Genomic DNA, 17,752 nt, shown 5'->3' with positions numbered 1-17,752 from the left:
GTGGGGAGCCATTGAGTGTGGTTGAGCAGAGGAGTGACTTCCCAGAGATTACTCTGGGGCTGAGCAAGCAACTGGAGGCACCAGAGCAACTGGGGGCAACTCTGAAAAGTGTCCCACCCTCAGACCCCATGACTAAAATAGTGGCCTCAGAATCTGCCTTTTCAAGACGCACCCCCACCCATGATTCTGGTGATGAGGGACGGCTGCAAGCCTACTTTTAGGAATTTCCTCTGAGTGAAAGATCAGTGCTTTGGGGCCAGAGTGGAGAGGTGGGCTGGACTAGGGAGAGGCCGAGGGAGCGGGGACCATGGCCCTGGCTCTGCCAGTGACCTGGGGTCCCGGTGGGGGCTTGCCCCGGATCCCATGCACCTGGCCTCCTGGACCCTGGACGCAGGAGCGCTTTCTTGGGTGGGGCTGCTGGCCTTCCTGGCCTGGGCCAGAGCCCCATGTGCAGGTCCTGAGGGTGGAGAGGTCACCGGCCACGAGGTGGGGTGCCCAGAGGGAATCCAGGGGCAAAGCTTTACCGCAGACAGGGCAGCCCGGGCTCCTGGGTGGGGCCCTGGGAGGTGGGGAGAGCCTGCAGGGAGGGGCACACGCTCCCATCCCTTCCCTTCCTGGCCGGTGGCCGTGGGCACCACCTTCTTAGAGTTGTCACATCTTTGGCTGTAAACTAGGGACAGTCTGGGGCAGGCCTTAAAGGAAAGAGGGAATGTCAGGGAACGCTCCCTCCTACAGCAGGTGGAGACGGGTGCTTCCAAGACAGGTGGCCAGGGCCCCGCTGAGGCTCTCCGGGTGCATATTTCCCACCTGGGATGGCGTGCTCGGGACTCAGGCATCAGGGGACCTGACTCTGCCTCTAACTTCCTGTGTGACCTTGGACAAGTAGGCCAGCCTCTCTGAGCTGGCTGTTTGGGCTATAAAATGGGGAGAGTTCTGTTCTCTTTGGGGCGCTGTGACAGCTAACAAGCTCTTAGGCAGGGGGTACAGTGCTCAGGCAGGAACCTGTCCCCCAGGGGACTCCTGGAGCACAAAGTCTAGGAGCTACTGCAGAAACGGGTTGTGCAGGGTGCGTGCAGTGTGCGTGCGGGGGCTTCCCTGGGGACACACAGGTGCTTTCTCTGTTTGATGGGGATAATATCTGTACCCGGAAGCTGGGAGTCCCAGCCCTGCAAAGCACCCCATAAAAGAAAGTGATAATTTTTGTTTCAGTTTGCTCATCTGTAAAATGGGGAATCAAATACAAAAGAGAGGAAATAAAATAGGAATCATTCTTCCACCTCAAGAGGTTGTGTGAGCACTAATGGAATGAACCCAGGTCCTCTTTGAACATAGGCCTGACCCCCGGGAGTACTCAGGAATGCCGCTGCTGTTACTATTATTGTTATTGTTGTTGTTTGCTGAACCATGAGCAATAACTTCCAAAATCACAGGATAAGACTTGGAGCCAGCTTTCATTTAAAGTCACCATTACTAATTCACGCTCTGCTTGAGGGCCACCAAGACCCCTGGAACTTTTTCAGAACACCTGATATCCAGGGAGTCTCCCCCCTTTCTCCTAGACACCTACCTGGGGTGGGGTTCCTGATGAGCCTCCCCTGTACCCACTTCTGCCAACCTCACTGCATTCGGGAATCTGAATGCATGAAGAAATGTTTAAAATGACAGATTCCTGCAATTCTCTGCCCCTCAGCAAAGTTGAATTCCCGTGGGGAGGGAGTTTCTAGACCCAGGAGGAAGAGGAGGGATCAAGTGCTGGACATCCAGAGGGCCAGCGGTGGGCAGGCTCACTCTGCATCCCTGGGGACAGTCTGGGCTGCCCTGCACGGAGGTGGCAAGTCGGACCCCACACCTACGTCTTTTGGGCATCACACACAACGCTCGGTTGGAAGTATTCTTTCTGCAAAGAAACCAAGCTGATCAGCCATTGTCAAAGCTCTGTCTCAAGAGAAAAAAGGGGGGGAGGATGAAGGGTGCCTGGCCAACGGTCAGGCTTCAACCTGTCGCTTGAGCACGGAAGTGGTGAAACCAGTCCCACCGGCCACAGCGCATTTCCCTGGACTCGTTCAGGAGCTGAGGTGCTACTGGAGATGGCCAGGCTCCTGCCTGGGCTCCCTAAGACTCCTGGGTCCCCTGCAGGAGTCTCACAGGTGGCTTCTCCTGTGTCCCCTGCAGTTGGCATCCTCGCCACGCAGCGACAGGAGCCCGACCTCATCCTAGAAGATGTTGACTCTCACTGGGAGGATGCCCAGAAGGACTGCAGCTCCAGCCCCCAGGAGATGGAGGGGCTTCCAGCTCATGGGAAAGAGAACAAGGCCGTGGTGGAGATGCCCAGGTGGGAGCCCGAGAAGTCCCCGGAAAGAGCCAGTGTAGGCATGCGTGCGGAATCCCCAGGTCCAAGAGGGCACAGAGCCCAGCCCAGCCCGGCCCGCACCCCATAGGTCACACCCGGTTCTTTATTTTTGGGTACTGGAAGTTGAACCAAGGGGTGCTCTACCTCTGAGCCACAACCCCACACCTTTTCATTTTTTATTTGAGACAAGGTCTTGCTAAGTTGCTGAGGCTGACCTTGAAATTGCAATCCTCTTGCCTCAGTCCCCAAGTCACTGGGATTGCAGGCATAAACCATGTTCTGATGCCCATTCCAGACACAGTCTGGGCATGTCCATGCTCTCATCACCCCCTCTATTCTTTTTTGTGGGGGGTGGGGCTGAAAGGAAATCTAGCCCATGTAACTTGTCAGCACCTTGCTGCATTCATCCAATAACATACCTTGAGGGCCTTCCTCAGTCAGTAGGTGAAAATCATCCTTATCGATTTTACAGCTCTGTAGGGTTCCATCCTTGGGTATATATGATTCATTTAACCTGCCCACCACTGATGGACGTTTATGTTGTGTGTGGTCCGCTTTCTGTTACTCTAACAACATGCCTGAGATAATCGACTTAGGTAGAGAGAGAAGGTTTATGTGGGGGCTCGTGATTTCGGAGGTTTCTGTCTACGGTTGGTTGGTCCCCTCGTCATGGCAGGAGTGTGTAGTGGACCAAAAGCCTTCGCTTCATGGCAGAGAAGAAAGAGGGAGAAAGAGGAAGGGGCTGGCGGTCCCACTGTCCCCTTCAAAGGCATGTCCCCAGAGATCTAAAGACTTCTCACTAGGTCCTATCTTTTAAAGGTTCCACCTTCCAATTGGGCCACTCTGGGGACCAAGCCTTTAGCATGGGCCTTTGAGGGATCCAAGTGCAGCCAACACCTTTGTAGGTGTGCGCCTCTTTGACCCTCATGGGCACAGCCACAGGAGGGTTTCCAGAGGGAGCTCCTGGGCCACCTAACAGTGCCTGGTACACAGCAGGCACTAAATAAATGGACCAATTGAAGGGATGAATGCATGCATGGACTGTCCCCCGCCCCCAACGGTCCCATGTTGTCTCGACACCTTCTAAGGCTGCCCGAGAGTCTCCTCTGTTGTCCACTCGGGGTCGAATCCTCATCTGCATCTACACAGGTTTCAGCCAAAGGACTCAGTCCAAGTAAACGTTTACGGATGGGGCTGAGAAAGGAGCTCTGGGAGGGGCGGGGCTCGACAGCAGTGGGGACGGACAGAGGGGCGACGGCTGGGGGAGTGGACACTGGAGCAGGGGAGGAGGGGAAGTCGGTCATGGAGGGGATGCCCCGGGAATGAGCGGGGAGACAGGAGGGGCCCAGGACCAGATTAGAGGGCAGGGAGATGACCAAGAGCTGAGAAGCACCCACCCGTGAGGGGAGAGGGTGACGCCCTCCTCCCTGAGCTGTCCCTCTGACCTTGGCCGGGCTTTGCCATCAGAAGTGTCACTGTGCATCATTAGCAAAGTGACCTGGGGAGGTGGCCTCCCAGCTCCATGGCTGTGCGGTGGGGACTGCCAGCAGGTCCCTGCAGAGGGTGCACAGGACCAGCTGCGAGATGGGTGTGATGGGGCCTCACTGGAAGAGTGCCCTGCTGGTGGTGACTGGGGCTCTTGTTGCCACAGAGGGTCACTTTTAGTCCCGGTCAGGAAACTGTTAAACCAAAAGGCCAGCACAGGATTTCGGAGCTGGATGCTGGGGGGTCCTCAGCTCCTGGTCCACCTTGGCTCAGTTCGCACACCATCCTTCCAACTTTGGCCAGAAGCCACCCAAACTCTACTTGCTTACCTCCAATGACAGGGGGCTCATTACCTCTTCAAGGCGGTCTACTCATCCGCAGGCGTCTCTGACTTGTGAACTTCGTTTTCTACAAACACTGAGCCTGCTTCTCTAATTCTGTGTTCTGGGTCTCTGCCACCGTTACCCCACCCCCACAAGGTGAAGACCATGGTGCCATCGAGCTTGGTGGCTACAGACTGCTGTGTCCCCTGCCTTCAACCTGCCTCTAGGAAGAGTGCATAGCTCCGGACGGCTCCCCAGCTATACCTGTGTGCCTAACAGACAGGTCCCAAAGTCCCTTTAAGGCCACTGCTCTTGAGCCAAAATGACCCTTAAAGGCCAGTGATAAACTGCTTTCCACGTGCCCATGCTCTAGCGGTACACATGTTCTCAGAACACGGTACACACAGACGCCCAGGCCGGGCAGTCCACGCACCTACATGTACAGGAATGCACGCGCAGCCCACTCGCACGCACATGTGCCCAAATGCCCACCCAGAGTTTTAAACTCAGGGAACTTTTGAGCCCCAGACCCAGGGAGGGACCAGATGTTGTGGTGACAGAGCAAGTGATCCCAGACCAGAGCCAGAGCCAGCAGAGCGGGGCTGTTGCTGTCTGGGGAAGGATGCTCTTGGCCACTCTGCAGAGGCACAGGTTACTGATGACGCCAGGGCCCTGGTAACGCAGATGGTTACCTAGCAACCCCACCTCTGCAGGCAACAGCTCAGCGTTTCCTAGCAACTGTGGCCTTTTGGTCCCCACATGGCTTCCCTGGGGACGTGTCTGTAGAGTTCCCTGCACATCCCCTCGGTCTGATCAGAGGCAGGAGGACTGGTGGCTCAGCTGCCATTCGAGCCGCTCTGGCTTGGACGCTGGACTCCTGGCTGGGCCAGGGCTCTCCAGGCTCCACGCATGCTCCAACCCCGGGCTCGGGGTGAAGGGCACAGCCTCCAGCGGAACCGTGCCATGGGCACCCGTGCCGGCAAAGACCGAGAGACCCAAGTAGGTGGCTGCTTGTGCCCCAGGGCTCCCCTCCCTCCTTCCTTGGTGGCTGGGATTTCAGGGGAAGAGCATGCTGCAGGTGACATGAGGACCCTGTGTTGGGGACACAGGCTGCTGGGGTGGTTGAGGGAGGAGCAGAGTGGCAAGCCCTTGTGAGCTGGCTGCCGCTAGCTGGGACCTGAGAGGCCTTCTGAGAAGCCCACCTTGGCCAATCTCGGTTCCTTTGCTCGGAGGTCCCCAAGGCCTGAGAACTCTCTGGAAGTTATTAGGATGTTGCTTCTGGGCTGGGAAAGTGGGAACCTTGGCAGGTACCGGGCACACTATTGAATAGGGACCATATGACTTGGGTACATGGACCACCCCCAACAGCCCTTGGTGATATGGGCACAGACACCATTGGGCACATTGGTTCATGGTCATGGAGGCTGTCTGTTCAAAACATTTCCCAGTCCATGTGGGTGGACTTCATGACCCTGCCGACCACCACCTCCTTGGGATGAATGATAGCAATGACAAGAATAGTAATAGAAATAGCTGTCATTCGACTGGTAATATCTTTCCACGCTAGACCAAGCTGAGACAGTCAGAAGGGCAGATTCTATCGCTCATCCCAATTCACAGGTGGGGGAATGAGGCTCAGAGATGGTGCACTGCATGCCCAGGGCTGGCCCACCAGGAAGCCCAGAGCTGGTGTTCTGTCCCCAGTTGGCTCCAGAGTGAACACAGAGCCTTGTACTTTGGGCCAAGGAAAACCGCTTTCTGTGTTTAGAGGTGAAAGATCCAGAAAAATCCCAAGAACCGCTCTGACAGTCTCTTTTCCACGAGGTCCTCACGGGCCCTTCTGACCTCTTTCAAGTAAGTCAGGCTGCACAGGCCAGGCGAGTCCTGCCCCTTGGACAGATGAGCAGACAGAGGCAGCCCCAGGGCTTCCAGGTGACTCGCCCAAGGCCAGACAGAGATTTTCTGGCCTGATAGTGGAAAGAACAGGACCTCAGGATGCCTCTGGCTGGGACAGGGGTGGCCCGTATCCAGGGCCTTTCAGAGAAGGGTCCTGTATCTGTTTGGGTCGGTAGCTCACCAGCCGGGCAAGGCCATGGTTTGTGTAGTAGCCGTGGTGCCCACAGTACTCTCAGGGATCCGTGAGAACGTTTCTTGTTTTTCCTGTTTTCTGCAGGGCTGAGGCTCCAACCCAGCGCTTCCTGGGTGTCCGTTCTCCCTCTGAGCAATACAGCAGCCCTGAGAACGTTTTAATTTCTTTTAAAATCAGATTCCACCCCCACACAAGGGCCTTGAGATAGCAGAAAGATGGTGCAAGATAAAATATTAACATACTAATCTCATACGATCACAGTCATAAAACCACAGTTTTTAATAGAGTTTTTGGGGATAAGGGGCTGAAAGCTGATGTGGTCAGGACCTGTCGAAGCCATGACATGGCCTGCTCTTATGACTTGAATCTCTAGCAAAAAATCAGTTTGTGCCGGGCAAGGTGGGGAGCCTTACCCTGATAGTTGAGATCCTTGCAATGGAAATGTCTACACAGAGAAGGAAAATAAAGTGAGTTGGGTGTTTGTGCCATTCAAATCCTGGGTCTACTCCTTCATATCACATGGGGCCATATTGCTGCTCAGAGGTGGGCAGCAGAACTGAGTGGTAAGCACCTGGCTTTGGGGGCAGAGACACCTGTGTCTTTTCCAGGCTCCCCCCCACCTTACAGGCTGTGTGACCCTGGACCAGCCATCGAACCTCTCTGAGCCTCAATGCTCTGAACTGGAATAGTCTTAGCCACAGCCCTGGTCTCCCGGGATTGTTTGCATGAAGAGTTGGGAGACACTGTGTTCGGAGCACCTGGCACAGGGCCTGGCCCGTGGCCCACAGGGGCTGTTGTGGCACTGTGACCTTGGGCTGATTCCTGCTCCCAGGTGGCTGGATTCAAACCCACTCAGCCACAGTCCTGTCCCCACCTCCTCAGCCCCCTTGAGAGGGCTGAGATGAGGCCCCCTGGGTAGAGGAAGGTGAACCCAGGTTTTCTGGGTGGCGGACACCCCAGAGCAACTTAAATAAGCCTCTTGGTGACAGGGACCAAGGGCTGGGACAGGGCTATTCAGAAGCGCAACTATTTCTAACTACAAAAATCACATTAGCCCCTGATTCTAAGTCAGCCTGTAACCCAGAGGTCATACTTAGACTTCTAAGGGCCTGGTTTTGCCTGGAGAAAGGCTATTTTTAAAATATCTACATATCAATATTCAAATTAATCTGAATTAATTATTGGCATCTATATATCAGGAAACTCCACCTTCAAAATATATAGTTCAGGCTTCTCTTGAAAATGGCAAGATCCATTCCCAATAGCGTGGGGTCGCCGTCTGCAGATAGATATGGGTCTCCCACTTGCCACAGTTCTCCCTGCCCCACGCTGCCCTCTGACCCCGTCACTCATGTGTGCCTGCTACCTGGGTCAGTGACCACTGAGAGCTTTGACAGTGACAGTGTGGGACATCTCCTCTCTCCATCCTCTGTGCTTCTCTTGCCACATGCCGTCCTGGCTTCCTGTTCCTGGTTTTTAAGTCCTCATTCTTGAGCCCAGCTTGCAGGCCACCTGCTCCGGGAAGCCCTCCCACAGCAGAGGTGTGGCTTGTCCTGTGTCTCAGAGTGATGGTCAGCAGGACACTGCCCTGGGAACCTGATGAGGACAGGCCTGGTCTTGACCATTCTGTCCCCAACCCCTGGCCCAGAGCTTCGGCCCCAGCAGGGCTTGGGAACTGGTGAGCGCTCCTAACCCCATCCTCCCCGCCCCCAGCCCCAGTGTCCGGCTGGATAGCTCTTGGCTGGTGCAGTCCAGTGTGGATCCGAGCAGAGGAGGCGGGAAGCAGCCCCCAAAGGCCTCATTCCAGGTACGGAGAACCCTGAGGCCTGGGCAGGGTGCAGGGGAGAGAGTGGAGGGCCTCACTCAGGTGTCAGGAAGGACCTTGGCCATGGGTGGGGTTGGATGGAGCTGGGCTCAAATTCCCACCTGGTTCACCTTGCTATGCGGCCTCTGTGGCCACCTGCGTAAAACGTCTCCTGGGATTGTAGGAGGATCCCAAAGTGCTCGTACCCTCTGCAAGGTGCTGTCCGGGGTGGGGCTTCTGATGGGGTCTGCTTTGGTTGATTTGTGCCCATACGAACAGGTTGCCTGGGGGGGGGCTCCTCTCGGCACACGTGACAAGTCCCCGAGTCAGGGCCTGGGGCTTCCTGTGTACTGTGGACTCCTCAGGTTCTAGCCACCTGTCTGGATGCCCCAGGAGACGGGCCAGCAGGGCCTGCCTGCCTGGGCAGGGCAAGAGTAGAATGGGGGGCCGCGAGGACCCCTGAAGATGTCCTGAGCGGGCTGTTCAGACAGAGGCCGGGAGCGGGGTGGTCCCAGCACTGCCCTCACTGTATCTTTGCAGGGGCTGCAGGAGGAGGCGGTGGCCGCCAGCTCAGCAGGTAGGTGGTGGTGGAGGTGACTGTGTGGAATGTCGGGGTCCTTTCAGGCTGGGGGGGTCTCTCCGCCTGTCCCTCCACCTCCTTCCAAGTTGTTGCCCCACAGTCCCCCTTCAGCAAAGCCCATCCCGCGAGTCTTGGGCCACATTGTCATGGCCAGATGACGTCTTTCAAAGGTCCTAGGGGAGTGGCAGGGAGGATCAGGGCTCCAGGCCTGGCTACCGAGAAGCCCTAGCCTCCACCCTCCGCCCCTGCCACTGCCTCTCAGGGGAGTGTAGCTGTGGGTCCCACCCAGCCAGGGTTCAGCTCAGACACCGCATAATGTAAGTGAGGGACAGTGGGGCCGGATGGAGCCTGCAAATGATGATCCCAGACCTGGGTCTCAGGGCTTGTCCCGACTGCTGAGTTCGTAGGGTGGGGCCGGCACCTGTGCTTTGCTTGTATTTTACACCCACCCCCACTCCTGAGAGCTTCAAGAATGGTGGGTTGAGAGTCCAGGGGGCGGAGCAGCAGCCAGGCCATCTCACCCAGACAGACAGACAGACAGACGTGGAGCCCCGGCCCACGCGCCTCCCGTTCCTCCAGCTACCTGCACTGCAGCCGTCCAGCGATGCAGACAGACCCCTGGACAGATGATACCATGAGGCTGCCCCAAGGTCAAGGCCCAAACCTGCCCCTCTCGCCTCTCCCCCTTCCTGGCTGTGTGATCCAAAGCCAGTTCTGCGACCTCTCACAGTCCTGGTTCCTAAATCCAGAAAAATGGAGCAATCATAGTTCCCACCTCCAAGGCTGTTGGGCAGAACAGGGGACGTGATGGATCGAAGGTGCCCAGCATCACGGCTGGTGCCAAGGGAAGAGTCAGAAGTGGAGAGGACAATTGATGCTTGTGTCCCAGCCACCAGCCATGGAGATGATTTTGGGCCGGGGTCCTGACCCTGGGTGTCCCCAGCTTGCCCCTCAGCTGGCCTTTACAAAGTGTTCTCTGTGAACTTTCATGTTCATCTGTGGGAGATCCACCAAGTCCAGGCCTTATGCTGGGCCTCCAATGAGTCAGGACCAACCGGCACAGCGGGGCGGGTTCTGCCCCTGCTCCGCGTGCTGGAGCCACACTCGGGAAGCGCTGAGGCACGGCCATTTGTCCGTTTATACTCAAAAGTTTGCATGCAGGTCCAGCAGCTGTGTGTCACCTGGGAGCTGCTGAGGCATGCAGAGCCCCAGGAACCGCCCAGACCAGCCAAGTCAGAAATTGACCGTGTAACAAGGTCCTCTGGCGATGGCTCTGCGTGTTAGCGTTTGAAAGGGGAATGGCCTTGAGCCCTGGTTCTCAGACTTGACTGCACATTTGAATCCTGGGGAGAGTTTAAAACTCCCAGTGCCAGGCCTCATCTTGACCATCAAGTCAGGTCCTGGGGATGACAGGCCCCGGCTGATCCCACTATGCAGCTCGGTTTGGGCCCCAGGAAAGGGGACTGCCCCTGGTTGGAAGTGACACTGATCTGCCTCCAGGGTTTCTTTGGCCTGGGCGATTCTGGGCTGAGGATATTTTCCATCCAGGACTCGGTGGTTCTAAGCGCCCGAGCCTGTGAGTCCTGCGTCGCGGGATTCTGACTTTCCTTGGGTCTGAGATGGGTCATGCTGCTGCAGGTGGTCAGTGGAGAGCGTGAAAAGTCAGGAGGTGCTGGGGCTGCTGGGTGGACCGGCCACATGCCTGGATGACCCTTTCGATGTTGAACTTTAGGGATAAGAGTGAGGGGTGCTTCAGACCGGGGACAGAACTGCTGCAAATGCAGATGGGCACCATGTTGCTCCATGTCGGTGCTGAGAGAGGAGCCCCACTTACTGCCTCCCTGTTCTGCTCCCCATTGCAGTCCCCAGGGTCACACCTCTGCCCGTGACCTTCAGACTCCAGCACCATGGCCAAGCCAGGCCAGGACATGGAGCTGAATCGCCTGGTCCAGGAGCAGCCACCTGACCAGGGGGCCCCCAGGCTTGCACCCCCAAACCTGGCAGAGCACCTTCCCAATGTGCCCAGCTACCGCCTGCCCATCACCCGCATCCCTGTCCTCGTCACCCGGAGAACGGCCCTGTCCAATTCCAGCTTCGCCAAGGAGACCAGGAGCTCCATTCGTCGCCTAGGTAGCGCGAGCTCGCCACCCAGCGCGCTTCAGCCTGCAGCGGGTGCGGCGGGTGCGGCGGGTGCATGGCTTGGGCTCTCTTCCTTGGGCGCTGTGGCCAGGGTGTGGGACCACGCATTGTGCTCAGGGAAAGCCACTTTCTCTTCCTCTGCTAAACCAGGCCTTCCTCCTGCTTTGTGGTGGCAACATGAAAGGGTTTCTTTCCTCTCCTTCTCCCCATGCCTAAATTCTGCATTTAGCAATTATTTCTTTGGGTTACACGTTGCTTTCTGCAGACAATTAGGTTTTTAAAAAATATAGAGAGAGGTAGTCATTTGCACTCTAGTCTAAACAATGCCCTTTCTCGGATCTCTGGGCCATGAAGCTAGGCCAAGGAGCCAGTCCTTTTGGGGGTGACGGCATTAAAAGAAGAAAACAAATAGAAGAGTAAATTCAGACCCACTGCAGATAGAATCTACTGATGGTGAAGTTTGCTGGCTGGGCTTTCTGAGGACTATTAATATCTGCTCAGCAAATTCCACTTCAGGAAAGAAGGAGCTGCCAGGTGCAGGCCGGCCGGCCAGGAGGAGGCCATCCTGAGGGGCCAGCGCAGAGGGAGGGCCTGTCTGGATCCCTTTAATTGTCACAAGGTCCTCATAGTGGCTTCCAGGCTACGGCTGCTCACTGGCTGTTGAAAGTACTCAGGGACATACTGGCACCTCTGGACTGATCCCTGTCACTTTCTGCCTTAGCTGAAGCCAGACCTGCCGACTCTCCTCTTGACGTTTGCTATTTTGGGTTGACACCGTGCAAAGCTGCCTCGGAGATCAGGCCAGGCGGTGGGTCTCACTGAGCCCTTCACGAGGACACTGACTCCTCTCTCCCCTTCCTGGCTCTCGATGGGCTCAGAGTTGGGGTGAGGTGGCACGCTGATCATCCCCACCGTGGGTCCGTGCCCTGGTGGGCAGACCCTGACTCTCCCACTCCAGGGGTCCCCCAACTCCCTCTCCCCTGGATCGCCCCGTACCTCTTGTCCTATTCTGGGCCAGCTCTCCTTTTATATGCGTCTTATTTTCTTTAATTGGATTCTCTTCTCAATTTAATTCATTTTACTGAAACTTTGTGTTACTTTTCAAATGGAAAACCAGCACTGCTTGCCATTAAGAGAAATAACCCCAAACACCCGGAAAACAAATCAGTGCTGAGAGCTATGGATGGGGTGGCGGCAGGCTGGGGGCCGTGCTGTGCCCTTAGCTGAAAGGGGCCTCGGCTGTGTCATAGGGGCGTTAGTGAAGGCCACCGAAGCGCTAACCTGACTTCCCCTCTGTGGATTCAGGATCTAGAGGGAGTGGATCGGGAGTCATGTTCCCATTCTGTGTTCTCCTTTGCCTGATCTGTGCATTGGAAATCATCCTCTGTCCTCCTGGGTCCCTGGGAATCCCCATGGAAATGTCCCCAGTGACAGCGGGTGGATCTGACAAAGGTACAAGACGTGTTGACTTTAGATGCGACAGATAAGGAAATGAGAAGATAGAGCAAGACGCACGGTTTCAGTGAGGCCACTGGTGCCTTCCGAGCTGGGTTCGAATCCTGCTCTTTGTGCCTTGGTCTCTTATGCACAAAGTGGGGACCAGGATAACAACTACCTTACAGCACAGATGGAAGGGCTGGGAACGTCCACAGAGCTGGGTGTAGTAGCCCGTGTGCCTGGAGTCCCAGCTGCTCAGGAGGCTGAGGCAGGAGGATCGATTGAGCCCAGGAGTTCAAGGTCAGCCTGGCCAACATAGTGAAACCCCCATGTCAAAACAACAATGAAAAAAGTTGATATATATAAAATACTTAGAATTTGGCAAAAGAAATATTGGCCGGCATATAGGAAGTACTTAACAGTAAATATTATTCTCTAACCAATTTAGTAATGTAATATTTTTTCTTTATATTTCTTTAAAAAACTTTTTTTAGTTGTAGATGGGCACAATACCTTTATTTGATTTATTTTATTTTTTTTATGTGGTGCTGAGGATCGAATAACCCAGGGCCTCACACGTGCTAGGCAAGTGCTCTACCACAGCCCCAGCCCCAGCCCTATATTTCTAATAATTCTTAGTCTATAAATGGACATGATATAAACCGATGCATTGCTATTTTGAGCTTCTGCTCTACTGAGCTGGTAGGAAATGAAACCTCAGTTGTAGGAGTTTTCTCCCCACCACCCCAGGGGCATCAAGGATGCAGGGTCCCACCCAGGACAAGGCAGGGTGGGCATCAGCCCCTCCAGCTCTGTGGAGCCCCCTTGCTATGGACGCTGAACTTGTGGGCTGCCTGCTGCCCTCCCAGGTCCCTAAGCATGTTCCAGAGGTTTCATGATTGGCGGTCCCCTGTCCCCTCTCCTCCTCCCCCAGCTCACACTTCCAGGCCACCGAGCAATTGGGCGAGGGCCTCCCACTCCTGATCTCCTCCCGCCCAGAGGCTGGGGAATCTCCTGTTGGTTGGTAAAGTGTCTCCTTTACATTTAAGCAACGTCTCCATTCACGTTCATCCTCTTCCTCCGAGAGATTAGGACTCGTTCTTTAAAAAATGCCAAGAGATCTTGATGCCTCCTTAGATTCCTCCATGAGACTAAGTATAAGCAACTCCACAAAGTGCCAGCCTTCCCCACGATGGCCATTATCACACCCAGGGCCGGGTGACACTCAGTGGTGATGCCCTGGCTCCCAAACCCACCTCCCCAAATCTTAGATCTAATTATTTCAATAGCTCCCCTCCCCTCCCTTGCTGGGGCCCAGGCCTGGGCCTAGCTGCTACTGCGGGTCCCCCCAGGTGTTGGCGGAGGGGGCGAGGGGAGCAGGGACACTGCTCAGACCCTGGCATCCTCTGAGCTTGGGCTTGGGCAGAGCTGTCCCCACAGTCCCTGAGGTGGGTGATGGAGCCAGAGGCAGGAGCACACCTAGTGTCCCCAGGGAGGACCTGGTGACACACTTCTCAGTGGTCTGGAGATCGGGTTCTGGTGGCTCCTGGCTTGTATGAAAATAGGAAATGACAGAGCAGGTGCCCAGATGGGGGATGGCACCCACTAGAAAGACAGTCTGTGGACGGACACCTCTGAAGGTCTGTGTCCCCTGGCTTTCCCCATAGGCCTGAATGGCATTGTCACCCGACCTTGAGAGAGAAACTGAGGCTCAGAGAAGGGAAGCGGCGGACCAGCAGTGCTAGGACAGGCCTGGGACTTCCCCTGAGGGCCCTCTCTGAACCCTGTCACACACCGCCCCCCCCCCCACCGTGAATGCTCCCTCTGGGCTCAGGGGAGCCAGTCAGGTCTTGGAGGGGTTTCTATGGCATGTGGCTTCTTTCGTGGCTCCTGGTTGGTGGCGGGCCTGGCTGTGGTGCATCTCAGGCATGGCGTCCCGCACCCCTGCATGGGGCAGGTGAGGCTGCCAGGCTCCCTCCAGACATGGCTCCGCGGCTTCCTTCAGGCACGTGGCCAGGCCCCCCGCCACCCCGGCTTCTCTCCCTGACTCCCTTCCTTTCTCCCTTTCCCCAAGTGCCTGCCACGAAGGAGCACCCGGAGGTGCAGGTGGAAGACACCGAGGCGGACAGCCGCCCCCTCATCGTGGAGGAGACGCCACCGGAGCAGCTGCCACCTTCGCCTGCCAAATCCGACACCCTCACGGTCCCCGGCTCGGCCCCAGGGGCCCACAGGTTACCTTTTATGCTTCTCTGAGCACGGCCCCCTGTCCATGTGGCAGATGAGGAGACTGAGGCCAGACAGGGGACACGTCACACTGAGTTGGCCTCAGCGCTGGGACCATGACACCCTCTCCTGGTTCTCCTAATTCCTGGCTCAGGGCTTTTTATAGGGGCTCTCACGGGAGGCCCTGCCCCAAATGCCCTCAGCCAGGAGAGGAGGGCAGTAGTATAATAAATAATCACAACATACGATGAATGTGACAAACTCATTTACACTTCCTTTTTATTTTATTTTTTGAAAGGATGTGGTTCAGTTGGACTTACATATGATTATAAACTACCAGTCCTTTTCTCCCCCTCTTCAACAAAAGTTTAAATGTGGAATACCGTTTACTGTACGCACATCACGATACAGCGGCTCTGTAGAATTTTCCATCTCACACAACCGAACCCTATACATTGAGTGACACTTGCTCGTTCCTCCCCCACCCCAGCTGGGAAGGGTCAGCCTCCTGTCTATGAGCTCGAGGACTTCAGTAGGCACCTGGGGTCAGTGGAGTTGGTAGTATTTGTTCTTCTGCGACTGTTCCGTGCACTGGGCCTGGAGCCGTGTCTTGTGGTGACTGTATTGTAGCACAAGAGGGCTGGGGCGGTGGCTCAGCCGGAGAGTGCTTGCCTGATCCTCAGCACCACATAAAAATAAATAAATAAAGATATCGGGTATCGTAGCACACGATAGTCTCCCTCTCAAGACTGAATGCTGACCTGCCGTGTGTGTGTGTGTGTGTGTGTGTGTGTGTACTACGCTCTGTTCACCCACGGTGGACATTTAGCTTATTTCCACCTCTTGGCTATTGTGAAAGCAGGAGTGCTGGCCCAGGAGGCTGGCAAGACACCATTTGAGTGCCACATGATGTCGCATCTGTAGGTGAGGGCCTTGGCCCCGCCCCTAGTGTCCTGCCCAGCCTGTGACTGGCCCTTGGTGGGAACCTTGGCTGACCAAAGGCAGAGCCAGAAGGAGGCTCCCCCAGTTCGACAGCTAGAGAGAGGGTGGTGGGGACCGGACCAGAGATTCCAGTTTCTCTCAGGGTGGCAGGGTACTAGCTGTGGGTCCTCATCTGGTGAGTTCCCCTGGTGGATTCCATTTCTGATTGAGCCCCACAGAACTGAGCACCCTGCTAGAGGGTCATCAAGGGTGTTCCTCGGAAGTCCAGGTCCAAGGGCTTCTTTTCTAGAACTTGGTCACACCATTTTGCTTCTACGGTGTCACAGCTAAGGGCCGTAGTCTGTGTTTGGTAAGTTGCTGCTACAACTGAGCTCAGCAGGCTGCTCACACCTTCACGGTGGGGTGGGCCCAGCTGCATGTGTGGACACGCTGTACCCATTTTTGGCCCAGCACACTCGGGTTCAAGGGCTGAGTGCTCAGATTTGTGTCACCCGTTGTTCTGACACTCGTCTTGATGGGATAACACAGGCTTGCTGTGCTGATGCTCATATCCATGTCCCTAGACGCTTGGTTTCACACACTGACACCGTCTCCATGTGCTGACACTGTATTCTGTGTTTCATAGGATAATACAAGTCCTTAAGAAAGACCCTTCTTCTCCACCAGCACTTAAGTCGTTAACCCATAAAACGTCGCTCCTAGTGGTGGACACTGGCCTGGGCAGGTCCTCCAGAATTATCTTATGCTTCGACATCAACTCATTCTACTTTATGCAGAGCAGGACTTTTTCTCTAATTCTGGGGATGGCTTCCTTGCCGATGTTAAGAAATTTCTCTCCATCGCTTTTCTTCTCTTCCCAGGTTTTGGGGTAACCCAGCCAACCAAATCATTCTCACTGTTGAGACAAAGAGTGGGAAAATCCAGGGAATTCACCCCTAAAATGCCAACATCAAATAGTATCAAAGGCACCTCTCCTACCACGTCAGATCACCCAGGCTCCAACCTGGGGACCCCAGGCCAGGGGCAGGCTGGGCAGGAACCTTCTCGTCCCTGAGATCCAGGTGGTTTTCTGGCTTAGACGCCATCAACCAAGATGCAAAAAGCCCCCAAATGCAGCATTCTATGGCAGAGTTTAATTTTCTGAATGACAGGGGACCCCTGGATAATTTAGTCTTCATTTATTCAGATAGGGAACCTATAGTCCAGGAGCGGATGGGATTTGCCCAAGGTCACAGCATGAAAGGGTGGGCACAGAGGAGGAGAGACTTCGAACTGGAGTCAGGAGGGGAAGGACGTCCCAGTTGAGACCTGGCTGAGTGTCAAGTACCCCATGTAGTCGGGGAGATTTAGCCCTATTTTACAGAAAAGGGAAATGGAAAAAGCTCAGAGAGTTTAAGTCCTTTGCCAAGGTCACACCCTGGCCTGAGGCAGGGCTGGGTGCAATTCAAGTTTGCCTGATACCAAGTCAGAGAGCAGGTGGGAAGACGGAGGTCAGAGGTCGGAGGTCCGAGGCAGGCAGTGTCCCTCTCTTTGCTTTTGTGCCTCCCTCCAGCGAAATGAGGACCCTTTGGCAGAACCACCCCTCCCCCATCCTCTACCCAAGAACCGGCTCCAGATGGTCCTCAGGGTCAAAGTCATTTCTCTGCCCTCCCTAAAGGCGCCTTGTGTGTCTGTATCCTTTCAGGAAGAAACTGCCCTCTCACGATGATGATGAGGCCGAAGAACTCAAGGCGCTGTCACCAGCCGAGTCCCCAGTGGTGGCCTGGTCAGACCCCACCACCCCACAGGAAGCCGAGTGAGTGGGGCCACTCTCAGGTCTCCTGGTGCTGGGGGGCTGGGTGGGGTGGGCCGATGAGGAAGTGGAGGGGTGTGCGTGTTTTTAGAGGACGGCTGCTAGGGAGACTGTATTTCTTCCAGGGGCTTCTGAGCAGTCCGTCGGCTGGTCTCCTGCGCTGGCTGCTCCTGGCTGGCCCAGGAGTTCTGCCAACTCCGCAGGATAGACCGCAACTCTGGGTCCAGCTCTGGGAACAGCCAGCAGTGCTCAGAGACAGGGGGTGGTGACTGACCCAAAAGGGTCAGCAAGAACAGTGGGGACACAGGATCTCCACTGGGTCCCATCTTGGGAAGCTTGTCAAAAACTACAGACCCCCGGGCCCATCCAGTTCTACTGGATCAAAGCCTCAGACCACAGCCCTGGGGAGGTTGCACCCGCTCCCTGGCGATCCTGCTGCCCCTTGTATGCAAAACAGGGTTAGAAACCACAGTGACTCCGGCCGTGGGCCTGGGGTCTCTGGCATCTAATTATCCCAAGGCTGGGTCAATGGGGGGGGGTGTTTCTGAAGGATTTGAGGGACCCTGGTGCATGTTGGGTACCCCAGCC

At 55.7% G+C, this 17,752-nt stretch overlaps 1 protein-coding gene across 1 annotated transcript in view; it reads left to right on the top strand.

Annotated features, from left to right (window-relative positions):
• Cngb1 (cyclic nucleotide gated channel subunit beta 1) overlaps positions 1 to 17,752 on the top strand; it is a 63,631-nt gene that overhangs the window by 12,617 nt on the left and 33,262 nt on the right. The window contains 7 exon segments of the mRNA XM_058575909.1: positions 2,173 to 2,332; positions 7,961 to 8,054; positions 8,592 to 8,628; positions 10,494 to 10,587; positions 10,589 to 10,761; positions 14,282 to 14,438; positions 17,057 to 17,167. Of these exon segments, the coding sequence (XP_058431892.1) occupies positions 2,173 to 2,332; positions 7,961 to 8,054; positions 8,592 to 8,628; positions 10,494 to 10,587; positions 10,589 to 10,761; positions 14,282 to 14,438; positions 17,057 to 17,167 (826 nt within the window).

Source organism: Marmota monax, unplaced genomic scaffold (genome assembly GCF_021218885.2).
Source record: "Marmota monax isolate L192 unplaced genomic scaffold, Marmota_monax_Labrador192_F-V1.1 WCK01_AAM20220418_F8-fsc00024, whole genome shotgun sequence".
Taxonomy (NCBI): domain Eukaryota; kingdom Metazoa; phylum Chordata; class Mammalia; order Rodentia; family Sciuridae; genus Marmota; species Marmota monax.
Note: the sequence above shows the minus strand (reverse complement) of the source record. Positions and strands in the feature narration are given on the sequence as shown.